The 20321-nt window shown below is 36.6% G+C and overlaps 2 protein-coding genes and 1 long non-coding RNA gene across 10 annotated transcripts; 2 read left to right on the forward strand and 1 right to left on the reverse strand.

The window, feature by feature from the left end:
- Window positions 1-401: 401 nt before the first annotated feature.
- Window positions 402-8292, reverse strand: LOC110942303. Its single transcript, XR_004883288.1, has 6 exons — window positions 7767-8292; window positions 6547-6632; window positions 6156-6210; window positions 4769-5455; window positions 898-983; window positions 402-561 (listed from the first exon to the last, which is right to left on the reverse strand). It is a non-coding gene; the product is annotated as an uncharacterized LOC110942303 (long non-coding RNA).
- Window positions 8293-8394: 102 nt separating this feature from the next.
- On the forward strand, window positions 8395-13768 carry LOC110914957 (F-box/FBD/LRR-repeat protein At1g13570). 2 transcript variants are annotated; one of them, XM_035985017.1, is made up of 5 exons: window positions 11158-12011; window positions 12097-12700; window positions 12776-12892; window positions 12970-13125; window positions 13199-13768. In XM_035985017.1, exons 2-5 carry the CDS (start codon window positions 12104-12106, stop codon window positions 13508-13510), a joined length of 1182 nt encoding a protein of 393 aa, XP_035840910.1. In that variant the 5' UTR covers window positions 11158-12011; window positions 12097-12103; the 3' UTR covers window positions 13511-13768. The 2 variants fall into 2 exon arrangements, with proteins under 2 accessions (XP_035840911.1, XP_035840910.1); XM_035985018.1 differs by lacking the exons at window positions 11158-12011; window positions 12097-12700; window positions 12776-12892 and adding exons at window positions 8395-8563; window positions 8628-8744.
- Window positions 13769-15869: 2101 nt separating this feature from the next.
- LOC110914958 (F-box/FBD/LRR-repeat protein At1g13570) lies at window positions 15870-20061 on the forward strand. 7 transcript variants are annotated; one of them, XR_002578655.2, is made up of 6 exons: window positions 15878-16026; window positions 17205-17810; window positions 17879-17998; window positions 18076-18231; window positions 18311-18759; window positions 19345-20061. XR_002578655.2 is itself a non-coding variant. In XM_022159559.2 (6 exons), the coding sequence occupies exons 3-6, from the start codon at window positions 17220-17222 to the stop codon at window positions 18611-18613; spliced, it is 1170 nt and encodes a 389-aa protein (XP_022015251.1). In that variant the 5' UTR covers window positions 15893-16026; window positions 16263-16920; window positions 17205-17219; the 3' UTR covers window positions 18614-19044. The 7 variants fall into 7 exon arrangements, 5 of the variants coding, with proteins under 5 accessions (XP_022015249.1, XP_035840913.1, XP_022015254.1 ...); XR_004883289.1 differs by having other exon boundaries at window positions 15893-16026; window positions 16263-17810; XM_022159559.2 differs by lacking the exon at window positions 19345-20061 and adding an exon at window positions 16263-16920 and having other exon boundaries at window positions 15893-16026; window positions 18311-19044.
- Window positions 20062-20321: the final 260 nt, after the last annotated feature.

The raw sequence follows: 20321 nt of genomic DNA on the forward strand, positions 1-20321 counted from the left end.
TAGGCATTTACCGTAACCAAATCATGTCCACCGTAACTTACGGTGGCACCGTAAGTTACGGTGGCCCCTGCATCATTCCTTTCCTTTTTGCCGTTTTTGACACGAAAACTTTCGTATCTTTCAAACTGCTCGTCTGTTTGACCTACCGTTTCTTCCTACGTGATTGTAAATTGAACCTCCATCAAATGGAGTCAAGACCCAACATCTGGATTAACAAAATTTTAAGACTTTTAAGTCTTCGGCTTATTAACCCTTTTTACCAAATTTGACCCGTTCGTGATTTTATCAAACAAACCTGTTGTTTGATTCTAATTTCTCATTTTTAACCAAATCTTGTTTTCAAAACATTCTGTCTAAATAATTTAAATCCTTCGGTTTACCTATTAAGGTAACCGAATGCCTTTTTTTTTATTTTGCCTAACTTTCATAGAACTTCAAGTTCTACATGATGAGTTAATCTATTATACATACCTGGCTCGGATCAACTTACTAACCCGGTTTAATACCTTGCTTTATAATTGCTAATTAAGAGCGATGCGAGTATCCATTGGATATCTACTCCTGTAAACATATAACTCGACACCAGAATCATTAGTCGATATTGTCAAAAGGTGATGTCTACACCTTTTGACCCGTTTGGCCGAATTGACCGTTTATCTTTGCGAGATAATATTTATTATCATCTCATCTACATGACTCGCTCCTTTTAACACCGTATGCTCATTTTATTTATAAACCGTTTATTACCACTTTCGGCTCTTTATGTCTTTCGCGGGAAAGCGTCTTTTAAAACTAACGATTATTGTCAACGTTTGACTAAATTACCATTTGTCTTATTCGTAGTCAATATGACAAAAGAACATTTTAAAATATATGACTAGTGTAAGTTATACTTACCTTGCATCCTTGCGAGCTTCATACTTGAACTTGTATCCATTTGACCCGTTCATTTCCAAGCTCCTACCTAGCTTGTCAGAGTCAAACTACCATATCATATCCACAAGATGATTAGATTAGTCAACCATTAACATGACCATCACACCTTATGGATTCACACACTTATTCACCAAAGTATGCTATTTATTCAACAACTATATTATTTACTTATTTATTTTTTGTCATAATTCTTTCCATTCACTAACCGTTTGACCCGTTAGTCAAGTTATTTATACAAACTAGTTAGTAAGTGATTTTGAACACTTTAAGCATGTCATATAAAGTGTTACTTGTTCCTAACAATAAATACTTCATGACTAAACAAGTATACGCAATCATATGTCTTTTTCTTGGTTAATAAGAACATTACTAAAGTGCAGCGATTTTGTATTCAACTGCTGTAATTGACCATTTTGACCCATTTAAAAGCTGAATTAGATCAACATGTTCAAAAATGGATCGTAGAACTCTGAAATAGCTTTCTAGGCATATATGGTACGTCTTCTAACGATGTTCCTATGATTTTATATGATTTTTACAAAATCAGCTCTAAAGTAAAAAAAATGCTTCCAGTCAGCTTGCTGTCAAAACAATTCAGCCGACTTCGGACACTGTTTTGACCCGTTTAACATCAGAATTTAACAAACATGTTCAAACATAAAACGTAGTATGTTTCAATAGCTTTCTGAGCATATAAGGCTCAACCTCACAGGTCGTTCCAATGATTTTATATGATTTTTTTAAAACTGCAGCCCAATAATTTTTAATCCCAATCAGTTTTGTTATATTTTCTTGTTCAAGCATTTCATCAAGCACCTTGTGTGCAACACGAAACATCAAATTTCTCCAGCCCATTTAAGTGTTCTAAACCCTTAAATTCTAGCATAAGTAACAAGTACTAACATCAAACTTCAAATCCAACTTCAGGGAGTTCTACTAACACAATTTAACCATTATGATTCTAGGGTTCATCATGTTTCTACAAAACTCATTTAGCACATAATCGGGTGATCATGAATTCACAATTATGAACATCAATTCAACAAGTAAATGACTAGGGTTTATTCCTAGACATCAAATCATTCATAATTCATCATATAACAAACATGCAACCATCAAATTTCAGATTTCTAAGTTTACCTAGAAATCCAACTAGAGATTTTTCATAAAATTTACATACCTTATGACTCCCCTTTCAATGGGGATCAATAATCTATGCTTGATTTTCGATTTTGACTTGGATTGAGCCTTCAATTTGCAAGTTTGGTGAAGACTTAGGGTTTTGATGTGTGGGGATCGCCCCCCTGTTCTTCTTGTACGACCAGACACCTCCTTGTGGGGTGTTTGGTGTGTTTTATTTAATTAATTAAAGTTAAGTTTCAATTTTAACAATATTGGCCCCTCTAATTTGGTTAGTTAATTAAGTAGGGAACAACCTACTTATTTCTAACAATATTCCCCACTTATTAACTAGGTTTAATATTCCTAGTTAACTTTGCGGGTTCGAGAATATTTATGACTAAGTTTATTTCGGGTCCCGTTAACTCGGGCCTTCTATCACTTTATTTCTTAAAAGCTTTTTATTCACTTCAAATAAATATTAGGATTATTAAATAAATTCCTAATATTTGACAGTTTACTTTTACCACTAACGGTACTTTCCCCGTCTTTAGTATTAACGGGGTTTAATTACCAAACTCGTTTTCGGGGTGTTACAAGTCTACCCCCCTTAAAGAGGTTTCGTCCCCGAAACCTTTTCTTACTTAATTTATCGAGTTCCACTCCATGCATTTGCTCTCGATAATCAATTAAGCATTTCTCATATTTTAACCGATTGTTAGTATTACCAGAAAAGTATGGTAATATCCTTTTGGTTATTAATCATCTATGTATCTTATATGACATGATGCGACTTGAAATAACGTAATCTCGTTATTTCCACTAGTTTAATCAACTTAGCGATATTCAATGCTTTCATATACTATCGGATTTCTTTATGAACCCGTTACTTTGACCCGTTTAAAGGTCCTTAGTGAAATCTTTCACTTTTAGCAACAAATCTTTTTATTTTCAAATTTATTTATTCGGTTCAGTTATACCGAATTTACCACTTACAAGCAAACCAAATTTCTTAACTTGAATTATTGACCTTAACCGGTTTCACTAACTAGACTTAGTCCGGTTTCTTTTTACCGCTCGCTTGGTTATAATGTGATTCTTCTTCACATTGTACCTCTTGACCGTGATCATGTCACATCATGTTTAATTTATATTAACCTTTTCATCTTCGAAAATATCACTTTTCGAATATATTGTCTTGCACCAATCAGTGTCAAGATTTGTATCTTTCATACTTATTATTTAAATTCCTATCAGAGTCTATGTTTGTAAAAACATTATTTCTTACTAAAACCGAAGTTTTAGTTTTAGGATCTTCTCTTTAACTTTTGTCAATTATCCCTACCAGGATATTGACAGTCCATAATTTATTCTTATTTGGTTATATCCCATTACCGGGCTCATTATTCTCTTGCATTTAACGCTACCCTTATCTGGCTAGCGCTCATTTGTGCCATTCGGCGTTATATTGTATTCAACCTGTTTGACTTATTAATGTGAAATCCATCACTTATAAACAATCAACTTTATTCTTTATTTAACCCATTCGACTTCGAATAGTTGAATATAATTATCAAAATTTCTGTTTGCGAAATTTTATGGTCTTTCAGTCATAACTCACAATCCGATTCTTTTGACTTTAAATTCGTGTTCCCGTTTCTCGGTTTACGCATGTGTTTAAATCCTTACCCATCAACCGGGTACTTTACCGAAGTCATTATTAGTGCAAGCATTCCGGTATATATTAAGATTTCGTTTTAATTTGTTTGGTTGTCTTAGCGAAATCCATCGCTTTTATTCAACCAAACTTTTATTCTTTATTCGACCATCCTTGACAGTCTTATAAATTATGAATGATGATTATCATCATCATCATCATTTCTTTACTACGACCAAAGTCAACGACTTTGATCGTTTTTCCATGTGGGCAATACCTTTGTTTCTATGACCCCGCGGGTCATTTATACTTTGGTTTTACAATGCCCTTTTTGTCTACCATGGTTGTTTCGTCCGAAATGACTTATGTCACGAATTTCCTTGGGTCATTTATTTCTATGTGCGCCATACGTCGTTTTTATGGTTCCCGCGAAAACCATTTATACGAGTATGCCCATAAGATTTCTTGACCCTAAGGATCCTTTAAATTTTCATTCATCTTGACCTTACTACATCGGACATAACTGCGCTCATTATAAGAAGCTCATGCTATCATGTGTTCACTACTTACTTGGCCAGAGTAAGCGATCAACACATGGTATGCGTGACCTTATTATAATTACCACATCACGTCCCATGTAAGTAACTCCTCAAATTATTTCCATATTTATGATTTCATTTGGTAAAACTTTATTTAATTGTTAGTTAACAATTATTAGTTTTAGTCGTTTATCCTTGAACATGTAAAATGTCCCTTTTTATAAACATTTATTCACATTTGTTGATGTGATCATTACTTTTCTCAATAGGATTTATATTGAGAATACTTACTTGGATGATCACTCTCGTCCAAGTTTCTATATAAACTGAATTCTGTTATTGTCTTGTTATTCACAATTTGTGAATAATACATATTCTCTACTGAATTTCTCTTGGAAACGTCATCCTGGATAGGTAACCTATCCAGGTTTTCCAAGTTTCATATTCTATATGCAACTGTCATTCACTATGTATTTGTTGCATATTACTGTTTGTACTATAAGTTTAAAATGTGCACCTGGTAATGCTTGCCCCGACGGGCATTCCTTGCCATTACTTATTTGCGATCGTTACGCGATTTAGGTCCTTGATGAGTATGCTCTTCTTGTCACATCTCGGACCGTTCCATCATCATATCCGCAATTTGTTCAACTCTCGTCATCTTCAGACGCGAGTGTCCTTCAATTAAAACATTCACAAGAGTTAGTAATTTCAACTTCAATAATCGCCCGTATTATAATATAAGGCTTTTTTTTTTTTACTATACGCGTCAACGCGCGTATTTTCGTCAACCATATTAATCATTTTAATTGGGGTAACGTGTATCACACGATAGCCCTATGTGTTGTTTACAACACTTTAGCATGCTAAGCTATTAACATACATGTACTTACCGGATTTGCGATCAAGCCTCGAACCGAACACACCTTAATCTTTAACCATGAGCTCTGATTACCAACTTGTAACACCCTAGTTACTAAATTACAATTTAGCATGAAAATACCACAATTAGATGTGTAGTTAAGACCACACATACTGTACAAAATGCGGGTTTATTAAAAACTTTTACAATTTAAGTGATATACATAATGTGATTTAAATCACCGTTTAGAATAACGACAAAACAACGTTGCGGAAGCTTTATTTAATGTGTGTTCAGTTCTTGCTCGATGCTCGATCTTCATCCGGGACCCTCGACATTCACCTGTGATCAAAACCAACTTAAAGGTCAGTTTTGATAATTAATTAAACTAATACAATGGGGAAATTAGGAAAATCCCACATGGATATCTTAAACCCAAAATAAAAACTCATTTCTGACCTCCACCGTAACTTACGGTGGCACCGTAAGTTACGGTGGTCTCTGTGTTTCAATTATTCAACCGTACAACAGTAGGCATTTACCGTAACCAAATCATGTCCACCGTAATTTACGGTGGCACCGTAAGTAAGTTACGGTGGCCCCTGCATCATTCCTTTCCTTTTTGCCGTTTTTGACACGAATACTTTCGTATCTTTCAAACCGCTCGTCTGTTTGACCTACCGTTTCTTCCTACGTGATTGTAAATTGAACCTCCATCAAATGGAGTCAAGACCCAACATCTGGATTAACAAAATTTTAAGACTTTTAAGTCTTCGGCTTATTAACCCTTTTTACCAAATTTGACCCGTTCGTGATTTTATCAAACAAACCTGTTGTTTGATTCTAATTTCTCATTTTTAACCAAATCTTGTTTTCAAAACATTCTGTCTAAATAATTTAAATCCTTCGGTTTACCTATTAAGGTAACCGAATGCCCTTTTTTTTTATTTTTCCTAACTTTCATAGAACTTCAAGTTCTACATGATGAGTTAATCTATTATACATACCTGGCTCGGATCAACTTACTAAACCGGTTTAATACCTTGCTTTATAATTGCTAATTAAGAGCGATGCGAGTATCCATTGGATATCTACTCCTGTAAACATATAACTCGACACCAGAATCATTAGTCGATATTGTCAAAAGGTGATGTCTACACCTTTTGACCCGTTTGGCCGAATTGACCGTTTATCTTTGCGAGATAATATTTATTATCATCTCATCTACATGACTCGCTCCTTTTAACACCGTATGCTCATTTTATTTATAAACCGTTTATTACCACTTTCGGCTCTTTATGTCTTTCGCGGGAAAGCGTCTTTTAAAACTAACGATTATTGTCAACGTGTGACAAAATTACCATTTGTCTTATTCGTAGTCAATATGACAAAAGAACATTTTAAAATATATGACTAGTGTAAGTTATACTTACCTTGCATCCTTGCGAGCTTCATACTTGAACTTGTATCCATTTGACCCGTTCATTTCCAAGCTCCTACCTAGCTTGTCAGAGTCAAACTACCATATCATATCCACAAGATGATTAGATTAGTCAACCATTAACATGACCATCACACCTTATGGATTCACACACTTATTCACCAAAGTATGCTATTTATTCAACAACTATATTATTTACTTATTTATTTTTTGTCATAATTCTTTCCATTCACTAACCGTTTGACCCGTTAGTCAAGTTATTTATACAAACTAGTTAGTAAGTGATTTTGAACACTTTAAGCATGTCATATAAAGTGTTACTTGTTCCTAACAATAAATACTTCATGACTAAACAAGTATACGCAATCATATGTCTTTTTCTTGGTTAATAAGAACATTACTAAAGTGCAGCGATTTTGTATTCAGCTGCTGTAATTGACCATTTTGACCTATTTAAAAGCTGAATTAGATCAACATGTTCAAAAATGGATCGTAGAACTCTGAAATAGCTTTCTAGGCATATATGGTACGTCTTCTAACGATGTTCCTATGATTTTATATGATTTTTACAAAATCAGCTCTAAAGTAAAAAAAAATGCTTCCAGTCAGCTTGCTGTCAAAACAATTCAGCCGACTTCGGACACTGTTTTGACCCGTTTAACATCAGAATTTAACAAACATGTTCAAACATAAAACGTAGTATGTTTCAATAGCTTTCTGAGCATATAAGGCTCAACCTCACAGGTCGTTCCAATGATTTTATATGATTTTTTTAAAACTGCAGCCCAATAATTTTTAATCCCAATCAGTTTTGTTATATTTTCTTGTTCAAGCATTTCATCAAGCACCTTGTGTGCAACACGAAACATCAAATTTCTCCAGCCCATTTAAGTGTTCTAAACCCTTAAATTCTAGCATAACTAACAAGTACTAACATCAAACTTCAAATCCAACTTCAGGGAGTTCTACTAACACAATTTAACCATTATGATTCTAGGGTTCATCATGTTTCTACAAAACTCATTTAGCACATAATCGGGTGATCATGAATTCACAATTATGAACATCAATTCAACAAGTAAATGACTAGGGTTTATTCCTAGACATCAAATCATTCATAATTCATCATATAACAAACATGCAACCATCAAATTTCAGATTTCTAAGTTTACCTAGAAATCCAACTAGAGATTTTTCATAAAATTTACATACCTTATGACTCCCCTTTCAATGGGGATCAATAATCTATGCTTGATTTTCGATTTTGACTTGGATTGAGCCATCAATTTGCAAGTTTGGTGAAGACTTAGGGTTTTGATGTGTGGGGATCGCCCCCCTGTTCTTCTTGTACGACCAGACACCTCCTTGTGGGGTGTTTGGTGTGTTTTATTTAATTAATTAAAGTTAAGTTTCAATTTTAACAATATTGGCCCCTCTAATTTGGTTAGTTAATTAAGTAGGGAACAACCTACTTATTTCTAACAATATTCCCCACTTATTAACTAGGTTTAATATTCCTAGTTAACTTTGCGGGTTCGAGAATATTTATGACTAAGTTTATTTCGGGTCCCGTTAACTCGGGCCTTCTATCACTTTATTTCTTAAAAGCTTTTTATTCACTTCAAATAAATATTAGGATTATTAAATAAATTCCTAATATTTGACAGTTTACTTTTACCACTAACGGTACTTTCCCCGTCTTTAGTATTAACGGGGTTTAATTACCAAACTCGTTTTCGGGGTGTTACATCAGCAATTCTGATAAACTTCATTATCGTTGACTTTAACTTGGACTTCTGCTTTGGTTGACCAGAACTGATGGTCCAACAACACTTGAGTTTAATGGTTTGGTTGGTAATCTTCGTATGGATTCTGAGTTTGCCCAGATAATAAGTTATCTTGCAAAGGGAAATAAACCGAAAGAACTGTTCTTCGAAAATGTTGAGGTTTCTGCTCAAATGCTTAAACAGTTCCTCTCCAAGTGCCCGCTGCTTGAGTATCTCTGTTTGGTAAGGTCTACATAAGTATATAACCATCTATGAAGTTTCTTTAATTAACAATGTTGTTATGCAGGTTGGATGTCAAAAAGTTCTTGACTTTGTAGCAGGAGAAAACAAGTTTACATTTGGTGATCTTTTACAGTGTGTGCCTTTGATTCAGACTTTGGACATCTCAAAGTATTATATGAAGGTAGTATTCAGGTTTAAAGATTACATCTGGTGTAAGAATATGGTGTTTGCTAAATCTCACTTTGGTATTTGGTTAAAGTACTTGTGTGCAGGTGGCATGCCACATAAGCTTCCCACTTCACTAGTCCATCTCAAAAATCTGTTTTTTGGATGTGTGTTTGGTGGAACAAAACGAGATTTATGCAGTGCTTTGTATGATAATGAGCTCCCCGTTGTTAGAGAAAATTGATTTTCTGGTAAATAGTTTTAATATTATTTATGGTAGTGGTTCGTTGTACTTTTATTGACTTTTTAACATGTTTTATAATTAGATGTTTGATAATGACAAGTTGCCTGTTCAACAAACTCCCACCAACTTCCTTGATCCAGAAGAGTACCCAGATATGAACTTGGGTTATCTCGAGACATTGAAGATAGAAAACTTTAGTAAGTTACCTCTTGAGATGGAATTTGTGAAACTTATCATGGCTAAGTCACCTGAGCTAGAGGAAGTACGAATTAAGCTTAATGTCAATGTTTCTGTTGATGAAGAACTGAAGATGCTTAGAGAAATGCTGCTATTCTCGTTTCCGCGGGCTTCTCCTAATGCTAAATTAATCATTGATCGCCCATAAACTGCTATATAAAGGCTTTTATTTGGATGAAGTGGTTAATTCATAAGATCTTGCAATTTATACACAAATTTATTTTAGTTAAACTTCATAAAGCTAGTTTGGTGCTTGGAAAAGTTTTTATAATGGTAAAATGTTGGTCACTATATGGGATTACATGCTTTTAAACCAAATTCAGGCATGCTAGGAGTCTCCTCGCGGCAGTACAAAATCCTAAGCTCTACTGGAAAGGTTTTTGATGCTGTCAATATGCATTCTGTAGAGTGTTGTGATCTGATGTGTGGTTGAGATATATACAAAGCGTAATCCATCAATACTCGTCTGGTCTGTTTTTTAGACGGTGGTAAAGTTGAAAATGGTGTTGGTTTTCTTGCAGCCGCATAGCAGCAGGGGGTGGTGGCAACACTGCACACCCGTAGCTCGGATGCTTATGACTTAAAGAAAGAAGAAAAGGACGAAGAGAGAAGAGTCCGATGGTGTAAGCTCTTTTCTAACATCTTTGAAATTCAATTAGCGGCTCACACCCGAATTTTCTATACGATACGGTGACAATTCTTTAAAACAAGCTCTAACCTAACCAAATTGACTATTTTTAAACAGTCTGTTTCAACCGGTAAGCGTTTTGTCACCCATTTTCTAAAACGAATCGTTCTTATGCGTCACCCGTTCAAAGTAAAAAAAAAAAAAAAAACATAATCCTTCGGCCAACCTTATAAAAAATCACTCTCCATTCTTTGAGATCGTAGTTCTTTGTTTGTACATCCGGCCATTTAGTTCATCTTCAAGACTTCAAAGTCAAGATGTAAAGTTCCTCGTTTTTTTCTTCAATATAGGTAAATAGATTGATTAAAATAAAATTGTAAAAAAAGTTATCTTATGTTGTGTAAAGTTCAAATAACTTAAATTGTTTTTCTGGCTTAGGTAAAAGGTTAACTAAACTTATAAACATTAGCTACACTAGTTAAATGATATTAGATATGTTAAACAATACCTCTAAACAAATAGATAATTGAGTGTAGAAGAAGTTCGTTTAATTAATGACCGAACACAAAAAAGGTTTTATATTATTTACTTAAACTAGCGAATATGAACATAGGTCTTGTTTATACATTTATGTTCATAAACATTCTTTTATCTTCGTTCATAAAAAAAAATTAAATACGCAGTATGGAGGTAATAATCATTTTCCAAATCCAAAGCATAAGGGTCTTTTTGGTATGTGGTAATGGAATGGAATAGACGAGGTAATGGAATGGATGAGGTAATGGAATTGATCACTAACATTCCATGTCTTGTTTGGTTACCATGTGTGAATGGAATGAACAATTACTTTTTGTTGTTTGGTACGTGAAAAAAGACAAATGAATAAAATCAGATGGCGGTGGTCAGTGATGGGCGATGATGGGGCGTGGTGCTAGGTGTCAGTTGTAGCGGCACGGTGGTGATGGGTGGAGACGACGGCAGATGGTGACAACGGTGGTGGTGGATGACAGTGCATGTAGGTGGCGGCAGTGGCGATGGTGGTGGCAGGGGTGGTCGGAGGTGGTAGCAGCGACGTCGGTGGTCGGAGGTGGCGGTGGGTGGTGGCGGTTGATAGCGGGGGGGGGGGGGGGGGGGGGGTTGGGTGGTGGCGGTGATCGGAGGTGGCAGCGGCAATAGTGGCGGCGATGATCGAAGGTGGGTGGTGGCGACGCACGGTGGCGAGGACGGAGGTGGCGGGTGGCGGCGGTAGGTGGTGGCGGGTGGCGCGGGGGTGGGGGTGGGTGACGGCGGCGGATGATGGTGGTGGTGGTGGTGTGTGTGTGATAGCAATGGTGGTGGGTTGTGGTGTGGTGTTGTTAATAAAGTGTGAAGATGGAATGGAATGGAAAAAAACATGGGGGGACGGATGAAATGATTTTGAGGAAATGAAATGTATTTTATAATGAACGATTCCATTCTATCGACCAATGAAACACTCTTTTCTTCATTCCCTCACAATGGTCCATTCCATTTCACCTCTCAATCCTGCATACCAAACGCTACCTAAGGGTGTAGGGAGTGGTTAGACACCTTGAATAGGTAAACTACCAAATCACCTAATCATATAGCGTCATGTCAATTGTTTACCTAATGCTAAAAAACGTTGCGATGGTTTACCTAATGGGATTTGGTTAACTATTTAAAAAAAAAAAGAAAAAATATGTGATTGGTTGAGAAAGCATGGACCCCACCACACAACCCTCTCTCTCCCCTTCCCTCCCTTCACCGAGTCGGTGAACCTTCACCGATTTCTCCCCCAAAATCGGTAATGTTGGAACGGTAAACAAATGTGGCGGTGGTCACCGATCGGTGTCGACCACCTTTACCGACTCGACACCATAAACCCTAATTAATTAAATATACACAGTGGAGGTAATAATGATTTTCCAAATTCCAAAGCATGTCGATTGAAATTCTCTCCATGGCACCATATGCAACGTTTCATTGCTCAATACATCATCTATCTATAAAGCCCTTCTGTCGACTGTCCGCTCCTGTAATAATCTCCTCTTGCTTTTTTCAACCGACGAATGTCGTCGTCGTGGATTAACCGGCCACCGCTTCAAGCGCTTACTATCTAAGTTTCTTCATCGCTTCATTTGTGTTTCGTGTTCTGCTGATTTTCTTTACCAGAGGTAATTGGTTAGAGTAACTACTATAGAAATGCTTTGTGGAGATTTAGGTGTTTGATTGATTTTTTGTTTGTATTCTACTTTTCAGCACTATTATGGAGTATCAAAACCCAACAAGAACTCGAAGCCTGAATTCGGATATCATCAGCACCCTTCCTCAAAACATTATTGAAGATATTCTAACTCGTATGCCACTCCGAAGTGCACTGAGAACGAGTGTTTTGTCAATGAAATGGCGGTATACTTGGCGGGGTATGCCTAAACTTGTATTTACAGACGATTTGGTTGCATCTAATCATCTTTCCAGACAGTTGAAAAAGTATAAGCTTGTCAATGCCATCTTACATGTTTTATTATTCCACAATGGTCCGGAGACACTAGAGTTCGACTGTTCGGTTGTTCGTCTTCATATGGAGTCTGAGTTTGCCCAAATAATAAGCTATCTTGCAAGGGGAAATACAGTGAAAAAAATTATCTTTATTAGTGATAATAGATCCTTCAAGTTACCGGTTTCTTTCTTTGCATTGCAAGGATTAGAAGTTGTACATCTTGATACTTGTACTTTGGAACCACCATTGACGTTTAACGGGGCTAGTTCGTTGACAAGAATGACTTTTCGGAATGTTGAGGTTTCTGCTCAAGTGCTTCAACGTTTCATTTCCAAGTGCTCGTTGCTTCATTATTTCGTTTTGGTTAGTTCTATATAACCATTTATGGATTAAAGCTTCTTCAGTTGATGATGTTATATTAAAGATGTTTTAATGCAGGTAGAACTAGAAAAAGGCATTGAGTCTGTACCAGAAGGAAACAATTTTACATTTGTTGATCTTTTTCAATGTGTTCCTTTGCTTAATACTTTTGCTATCACAAAGCATTATATGAAGGTATTGTTTAAGTTAAAGATTACATCTGATGTAAGATTATGGCGTTTGCTAAATCTGACTTTCGTCTTTGGTCAAAGTACTTGTGTGCAGGTGGCATGCCATATAAGCTTTCAACTTCACTTGTCCATCTCAATTATCTGTTTTTGAATGTGTGTTTGGTGGAACAAAATGAGATTTCTTCTGCCCTTTGTATCATCAGGAGCTCCCCTGTGTTGGAGACTATGAAATTTCTGGTAAATAGTTTTATTATTTTAACGGTAGTGGTCGTTATACTTACATTTACATTTTAACATGCTTCCTACTTAGATGTATGATAATGAAAAACTGCCTGTTCAACAAACTGCCACCAACTTTCTTGATCTGGAAGGCTACCCAGATATGAAGTTGGATCATCTTGAGACGTTTTGGATAAATAACTTTAGTAACTTACCTCTTGAGATGGAATTTGTGAGGCTCATTATGGCCAAATCACCTGTGCTAAAGAAAGTTCGAATTTTGCTTAACGACAATGTTTCCGTTGATGAAGAAGTGAAGATGCTTAGAGAGTTGGTTTCAAACCCAATTCCGCGGGCATCACCTTCTGCAAAGTTAACCATTGTACGCCCAGAAACTTCTTAATGAAGGCGGTTATTTTAATGACGCTAGTTAATTTCCTTAGTTCGTTTGATGATGATGCTAGTTAATTTTCTCATTTTGAATGCTTTTAAGGACTATTTTGTTTGTGTTTTGATAATGCCATTTTGTGTTATCTATGAACAATTAGTTTGTAAGAAGTAATAGACAACTGTTTTATTTTGACCTTCTTCTATCTAGCACCTATTTGTACCGAATGGAAACATGTTTTTACCCTTCTGAATGTCACAAGGTTTTGCAAAATCAAGTTAATTATTTTCTTATTTTGAATACTTTGAAACATATTCTAACCAAACAAAATTGATTATTTTTTAAACGGCCTGTTTCAACCTGTACCCATTTTTTGTCTAAACCTTTTCAAATAACTATTTTCTAAAACGACTCCTTCTTACCTGTCATTTGTTCAAAGAAAAAAAAACATAACCCTTCGGCCTAGGATTCACATCCCCATTCCTCGAGATCGAAGTTCCTTGTTTCCACATCCCTTTAGTTTATCTTCAAGGCTTCAAAGTCAAGTTGTAAAGTTCCTTGTTTTTTTATTCAAAATCGTAGTTCCTTGTTTTTTATACATGTGTACTGTGTGTGAGGTTCATTGGGGAACACTTAAAAAATGAGGAACAGCGGGGAACCGACTCAAACGAACTCCGATTGGACTCATTTCAGTTGCGTTGGAACCGGCTCGTCGAACCCTAACTAGGATCTTTTAACCCTGAACCCTAAATCATAACCCCTAAACCCTAAATATATTAGGGTTTGGCTTTTAGGGTTTTTCTTTAGGGTTTAGCTTTAGGGTTTAGCTTTAGGGTATAGATTTAGTGTTTAGGGTTTAGCTTTAGGGTTTAGGGTTTAGCTTTAGGGTTTAGCTTAGGGTTTAGCCTTTAGGGTTTAGTTTTTAGGGTTTATTGTTTAGATTGTACGGTTTATCTTAGGTTTTAGCCTTATTTTTTAGCTTTAGGGTTTAGAGTTTAGGAGTTAGGATTTAGGGTTTAGGGTTGAAAGATCTTAGTTAGGGTTCGACGAGCCGGTTCCAACGCCGCTGGAATGAGTCCAATCGGAGTTCGTTTGAGCCGGTTCCCCGCTGTTCCCCAATTTTTAAGTGTTCCCCAATGAACCTTCCCTTGTGTACTGTTATGTATAGTATCTAAAACACATTATTCAACTAAGTACACTTGTGTACGGATTTATACATAATACATACACATGTGTGCAGTTTCATACATGAATAAGTACGCACGAATAGAGGTGTACAAATCGGTTTTTTTTAAAAACCGGTTTCGGTTATTAACCGGTTTCGGTTTTTTCACCCAAAATAAAAACCGGTTTTTTTTATAACCAGTTCCGGTTACTAACCGGTTTTTGAGGTCCAAAACAATAACCGGTATAACCGGTTTTTCCCCAAAAAACTGGTTTTTTACCGGTTTTAACCAGTTTTTTACTAACCGGTTCGGTTAATAACCGGTTTTTGAAGTCAAGAATAGTAACCGGTATAAAAACCGGCGGTTAAAAAAAACCGGTTATGAAAAAACCGGTTAAAAAAAAAACGGTTTCGGTTTTTTTTTTCCGGTTTCGGTTCTAAAACCAGTTTTTTGTACACCTCTACGCACGTATGCGTTAACAGAATCACAAAGTCTTATGTTTCAAAGTCGAGACAATTGTGTTTCGACGTTTGTGTATTGTGTAAAATTATACAAGTCATACCTTTGAACAAATGAAAATGTTATGCATGTCTGTCGGTGTATGGAATATAAAAAAACAATAACCGTAAGTTATAATATCTAATATTATGTCGCATTAAACAATCACAAAACAATGATAAAAAGCTTCAATAAACATTTAGTAAGAAAAAAGGAAAAATAACCAACGGAAAAAAAAGGTGCATCTATCAGTGTTTAAAAATATCTCGCTACCGTTATCTTTGCTCTCATCTAATTGCCCATCAGTACCGGTGTCAGTTCCTTCGTCATACTCATAATGCTCATCCTCTTCTTCCTCGTCATCTTTTTCTGTCGACGAATCATCCTTTGTTGGGTTCCCTTTTGCCACAAAACTTACATTTCCTTTTATGTTTTTTTTTTATTTTCTTTAGAATAAATTACAAAAATCGTCATTTATTTATGTCACTTATTGCAAACTGTGTACTTTGTTTTCAGTAATTACAGAAAACGTATTCGATATTTACAAACTCTTACAACTTATGTTATTTAGCTCTAACTTAGTTAGGGGATTCGACACTTACCATTTGAAGACGACCCCATTTAGGTTAGAACCGTTTCGGCCCAAACCAAATTATTGCTTTTTGCTAGATAGTGGCCCATTTTCGAAATATGAAAACTAAAACTCAAAATGTAAAATGGTAATACAAACGCAACGACAGTGGGTTCAGTTGGGAAAACGAAGCGGCGATGAAGCCCCAAATCTTAGAAGACGATTGAGTGAGGGAGTACAGTACAAGGCCCCCGCGAATTCAACAAATCGCTTGCTTAAACCCTAGACGACAAGAGGTATTTAATTCGTACTCAGTTTATTTCTTGCTGATGAATTTAATTCTATAACTCTTCCTTGGCATGAATAGTGTTTTAAAGATCAATTCGCTTCAAGAATTTGATAAATGTATAATTGTATATGTATATCCACTTCGAAATAGTTTGATTTGATTAAGTTTTTATTATTACTCGAAGCCCCCAATTTTCAATCGTTTGCCCTAAATCTGATTGGGGAATTGCATTCTACCTTGCAGCAGCAGCATTATCATATGGAGTATCAAAACCCAACAACAACTCAAACCCTAAATTCTGATATCATTAGCACCCTTCTTCTAAACATTATTGAATATATTCTTACTCGTATGCCAATCCGAGATGCACTGGTATTTGGTAAAAGTACTTGTGTGCAACTGGCATGCCACATAAGCTTCCCACTTCACTTGTCCATCTCAAAAATCTGTTTTTGCATGTGTGTTTGGTGGAACAAAGCGTGATTTCTTCTGCCCTTTGTATCATCAGACGCTCCCCTGAACTGAATCAAAGATATCATTTCCGAAATTAATTCGTAGGCCCGTTAATAACAACCCAAACTTAATTAGTAAGTGCAGCCCAAGTGACCCATTTCTATTTTGGGCCATGAAAATGGCCTAATGGGTGCCTACCTCCTACTCAAGTAGTGCTTGAAATCAACTTGTAAAACTTAGTTATTGGAGAACTGCTGAAAACAGTTATTGGTTGTATATCTGGTTTTCTAACAATTTCCAAATTCCAAAGATTGTGGATTGATATTCTCTCCATGGCTCCATATGCAACGTTTCATGGATTAACCGGCCACCGGTTCAAGCTCTTACTATCTGAGTATCTTCATTGCTTCATTTGTGTTTCGTCTTCTGCTGATTTTCTTTGCCAGAGGTGACTCGTATTCAGTTTTTTTTTTAACAACCAACTGCTGTACAGCTTTCTAGTTCTTTTCATGATCAATAGTGCTATATGAAGATCAGTTCAGTCCAGTTTAAGAATTTGATATATATTTGATTTTAGTAAATTTGTGTTATTGTTCGGAGGCCCCCCATGTCATTCCTTTTTAACCCTGAATCTGATTCTAGTGTGTGTTTTGTCAACCCCTGACTATTTGTTGTCGAATAAGGAATTTAGGATTAAGGAGTTTGATTGTGTTTTTGCATTCTACCATGCAGCAGCACTATTATAATATGGAGCATCACCCCCCAACAAGAACTCGAAAACTAAAATCGGATTTCATCAGCACCCTTCCCCAAAACATTATTGAGGATATTCTAACTCGTATACCCCTCCAAGAAGCACTGAGAACGAGTGTTTTGTCAAAGAAATGGCGGCATACTTGGCGGGGCATGCCTAAACTTGTATTTACAGACAATATGGTTAATCATCTTCGCATACAGTTGAACAAGTATAAGCTTATCAGTGCTATCTTCCATGTTTTATTATTCCACAACGGTCCGACAATAGTAGAGTTTAGATGTTCGGTTGGCGAACTTCATATGGAGTCTGAGTTTGCCCAGATATTAAGTGTTCTTGCAAGGGGAAATACAGTGAAAGAATTTATCTTTATTAGTGATAATAGATCCAACAAGTTACCGGTTTCTTTCTTTGCATTGCAAGGATTAGAACATGTACATCTTGAAAATTGTACTTTGGAACCCCCATTGACGTTTAACGGGGTTAGTTCATTGACGGTCATGAATTTTCAGAATGTTGAGGTTTCTGCTCAAGTGCTTCAACATTTCATTTCCAAGTGCCCGCTGCTTCAGTCTTTCATTTTGGTTAGTTCTATATAACCATTTATGGATTAAAGCTTCTTCAGTTGATGATGATGTTATTTTAAATGCAGATAGAAGTAGGAAAAGGCATTGAGTCTGTACCAGCTGGAGGAAACAATTTTACATTAGTTGATCTTTTTCAATGTGTTCCTTTGCTTGAGGGTTTTGGTATCACAAAGCATTATATGAAGGTATTGTTTAAGTTAAAGATTACATCTGATGTAAGATTATGGCGTTTGCTAAATCTGACTTTCGTATTTGGTCAAAGTACTTGTGTGCAGGTGGCATGCCACATAAGCTTCCAGCTTCACTAGTCCATCTCAGTTATCTGTTTTTGCATGTGTGTTTGGTGGAACAAAACGAGATTTCTTCTGCCCTTTGTATCATCAGGAGCTCCCCTGTGTTGGGGAGAATCGTTTTTCTGGTAAATAGTTTTAATATTATTTATTATGGCAGTGGTTCTTTATATTTTTATTGACGTTTTTAACCTATTTTCTAATTAGATGGATAATAATGACAAATCGCCTGTTCAACAAACTCCAGCCAACTTTCTTGATCCAGAAGGCTACCCAGATTTGAACTTGGATCATCTTGAGATGTTGGAGATACATAACTATAGTAACTTGCCTCTTGAGATGGAATTTGTGAAACTAATCATCGCCAAGTCACCTGAGCTGGAGGAAGTACGAATTAGACTGAATAGCAATGTTTCTGCTGATGAAGAGCGGAAGATGCTTAAAGAAATGCTACTACTCCCATTTCCGCGGGCATCACCTTCTGCTAAATTAATCATTGTGAGCCCATAAACATCTTTACAAAGGCTGTATTTTCCCAACCGCCAGAGTTACCCACCGAATCCGACCCTGCGGGCATCATGCGAAGAGGACCCGCTAGTACTTCTGAGACTCCGGCTTCTGTAATGAGGCCCTTCGTAAAAACCCCTATGGCCAAGGTAAGCCCCATCGGTAGGCCTAATTTGCCTAAAGTATAGGCGAGGGCTCGACCCCCCAGAGCTATTCCTATTTTAAAAAGGGGGGCCTGGAAAATGCCCAGAAAGACAAGTACAAGTAGGCCCATGAAGCTATTAATTTCCTTGGTTAGGATTCACAGAATGCTTTTATGGATTATTAATTTCCCATGTGTAAATTCTCATGTTGCATGTTCCTTTTTTTTACTCCTGGTGATCTGTTTTTTAACACGTTTGTATTGTTAGTTATATAGATATTAGTAAGGTTTAGATTTTTGATCGCTTTTAAATGTTTCTTTAATTATAAAATAAAACTAGTTCAAAAGGGTCTTGAAGTGGTCGTTTAGGATTAATTAAAAGGTTATCTAAACTTATAAACATTAGGCTAGACGGTATGGGGACCGTCCCTGCCCCCAATGGCGTAACTTTCAAGGGGCCGGGAGGGGGGGTTCGACCCCCCGAACTTTTCGCTCAGTAGTGTTATGTATGTACGTTTTGTATAGAATTTTTTAGGTATATACGTTTTCGACCTCCTATTATAAAAAAAAATTACTTATTTAGAATTTTTAGGTTTGGTGACTTCCAACCCCCCATTGGAAATTTTCAAGCTTCGCCACTGCCCACCCCATCTTGGCCCGACACCGCTGTCAACACCATTTCGCCAGGCCCGACGTCGTCGAGAACGTCGTGTGTGGGACGACGGAGACGCTCACAAAAGGACAAAAAGTTAGGGCTTTCACCAACATCCAGCCATATACCCATCACCAACAACATCCTCTCTCGCCGGAAAATCAGGCATCTCCGGCCAAGTACCCATTCTCTCTCTCTCTCTTGCCGGAAAAGTTAAACTCTGGCCAAGTCGTTCATCGTTCATACCGAGCTCAATTAGGTAAGTTCTTTACACGATTTTATTCGTTTACATCCGTCGAACAAAAGCCCTAACACAATTCCGATTAAACTTGCATGTTTCTGTTCAATTTGGGGAATCAAAGGCTAGGGCTTGTTTGAGATTTATTTGGGGTAGGGATGGCAATCAAACCCGAACCCGATTGGTAAACCCGAAGCCCAACACATTTGGGACGGGTTTGGGGTCGGTTAATGGGGTTTGGGAATAGTTGTTATTTTTTTCGCGGGTTTGGGACGGGTTTGGGATTTAGTTATATACCCGTTTACCCGACCCAATTACCCGATAAAGTGTACCCGTTTACTCCTTGTGGTCTGTTTTAACACGTTTGTAATGTTAGTTATATAGATATTAGTAGGCTTGTGAGCCTCCTCCATTTGCTACATCTCTATGTGCAAATTTCCGATCTTTTGAATGGTGTTCTTTTTTTACTCCTGGTGATCTGTTTTTGAATGGTTCGTATTTTGAGTTGTTTGAGCTTCGATGTGGTTCTAAAATTGCTAGAATGTGTTTTTTTATGCTTGGAATTGGATTTGAAGTTGCATTTGCCCATTTTTTGTTGACCATTTTTAAACGGATCATTTCTTTCTGTGCCCATTTTTTGTTGTCAAAACCCGTTCAAATAACTATTTTCTACAACGAG

Source organism: Helianthus annuus, chromosome 16 (genome assembly GCF_002127325.2).
Source record: "Helianthus annuus cultivar XRQ/B chromosome 16, HanXRQr2.0-SUNRISE, whole genome shotgun sequence".
Taxonomy (NCBI): Eukaryota; Viridiplantae; Streptophyta; class Magnoliopsida; order Asterales; family Asteraceae; genus Helianthus; species Helianthus annuus.

Coding starts and splice junctions, on each gene's coding strand:
- LOC110914957 (XM_035985017.1), top strand. CDS start 12,104: ATGGAGTATCAAAACCCAACAAGAACTCGAAGCCTGAATTCGGATATC. Junction 12,701..12,775: donor TGCTTCATTATTTCGTTTTG/GTTAGTTCTATA, acceptor GTTTTAATGCAG/GTAGAACTAGAAAAAGGCAT. Junction 13,126..13,198: donor TGGAGACTATGAAATTTCTG/GTAAATAGTTTT, acceptor CTTCCTACTTAG/ATGTATGATAATGAAAAACT.
- LOC110914958 (XM_035985020.1), top strand. CDS start 17,199: ATGCAGCAGCACTATTATAATATGGAGCATCACCCCCCAACAAGAACT. Junction 17,811..17,878: donor TGCTTCAGTCTTTCATTTTG/GTTAGTTCTATA, acceptor TTTTAAATGCAG/ATAGAAGTAGGAAAAGGCAT. Junction 17,999..18,075: donor TCACAAAGCATTATATGAAG/GTATTGTTTAAG, acceptor ATTTGGTCAAAG/TACTTGTGTGCAGGTGGCAT.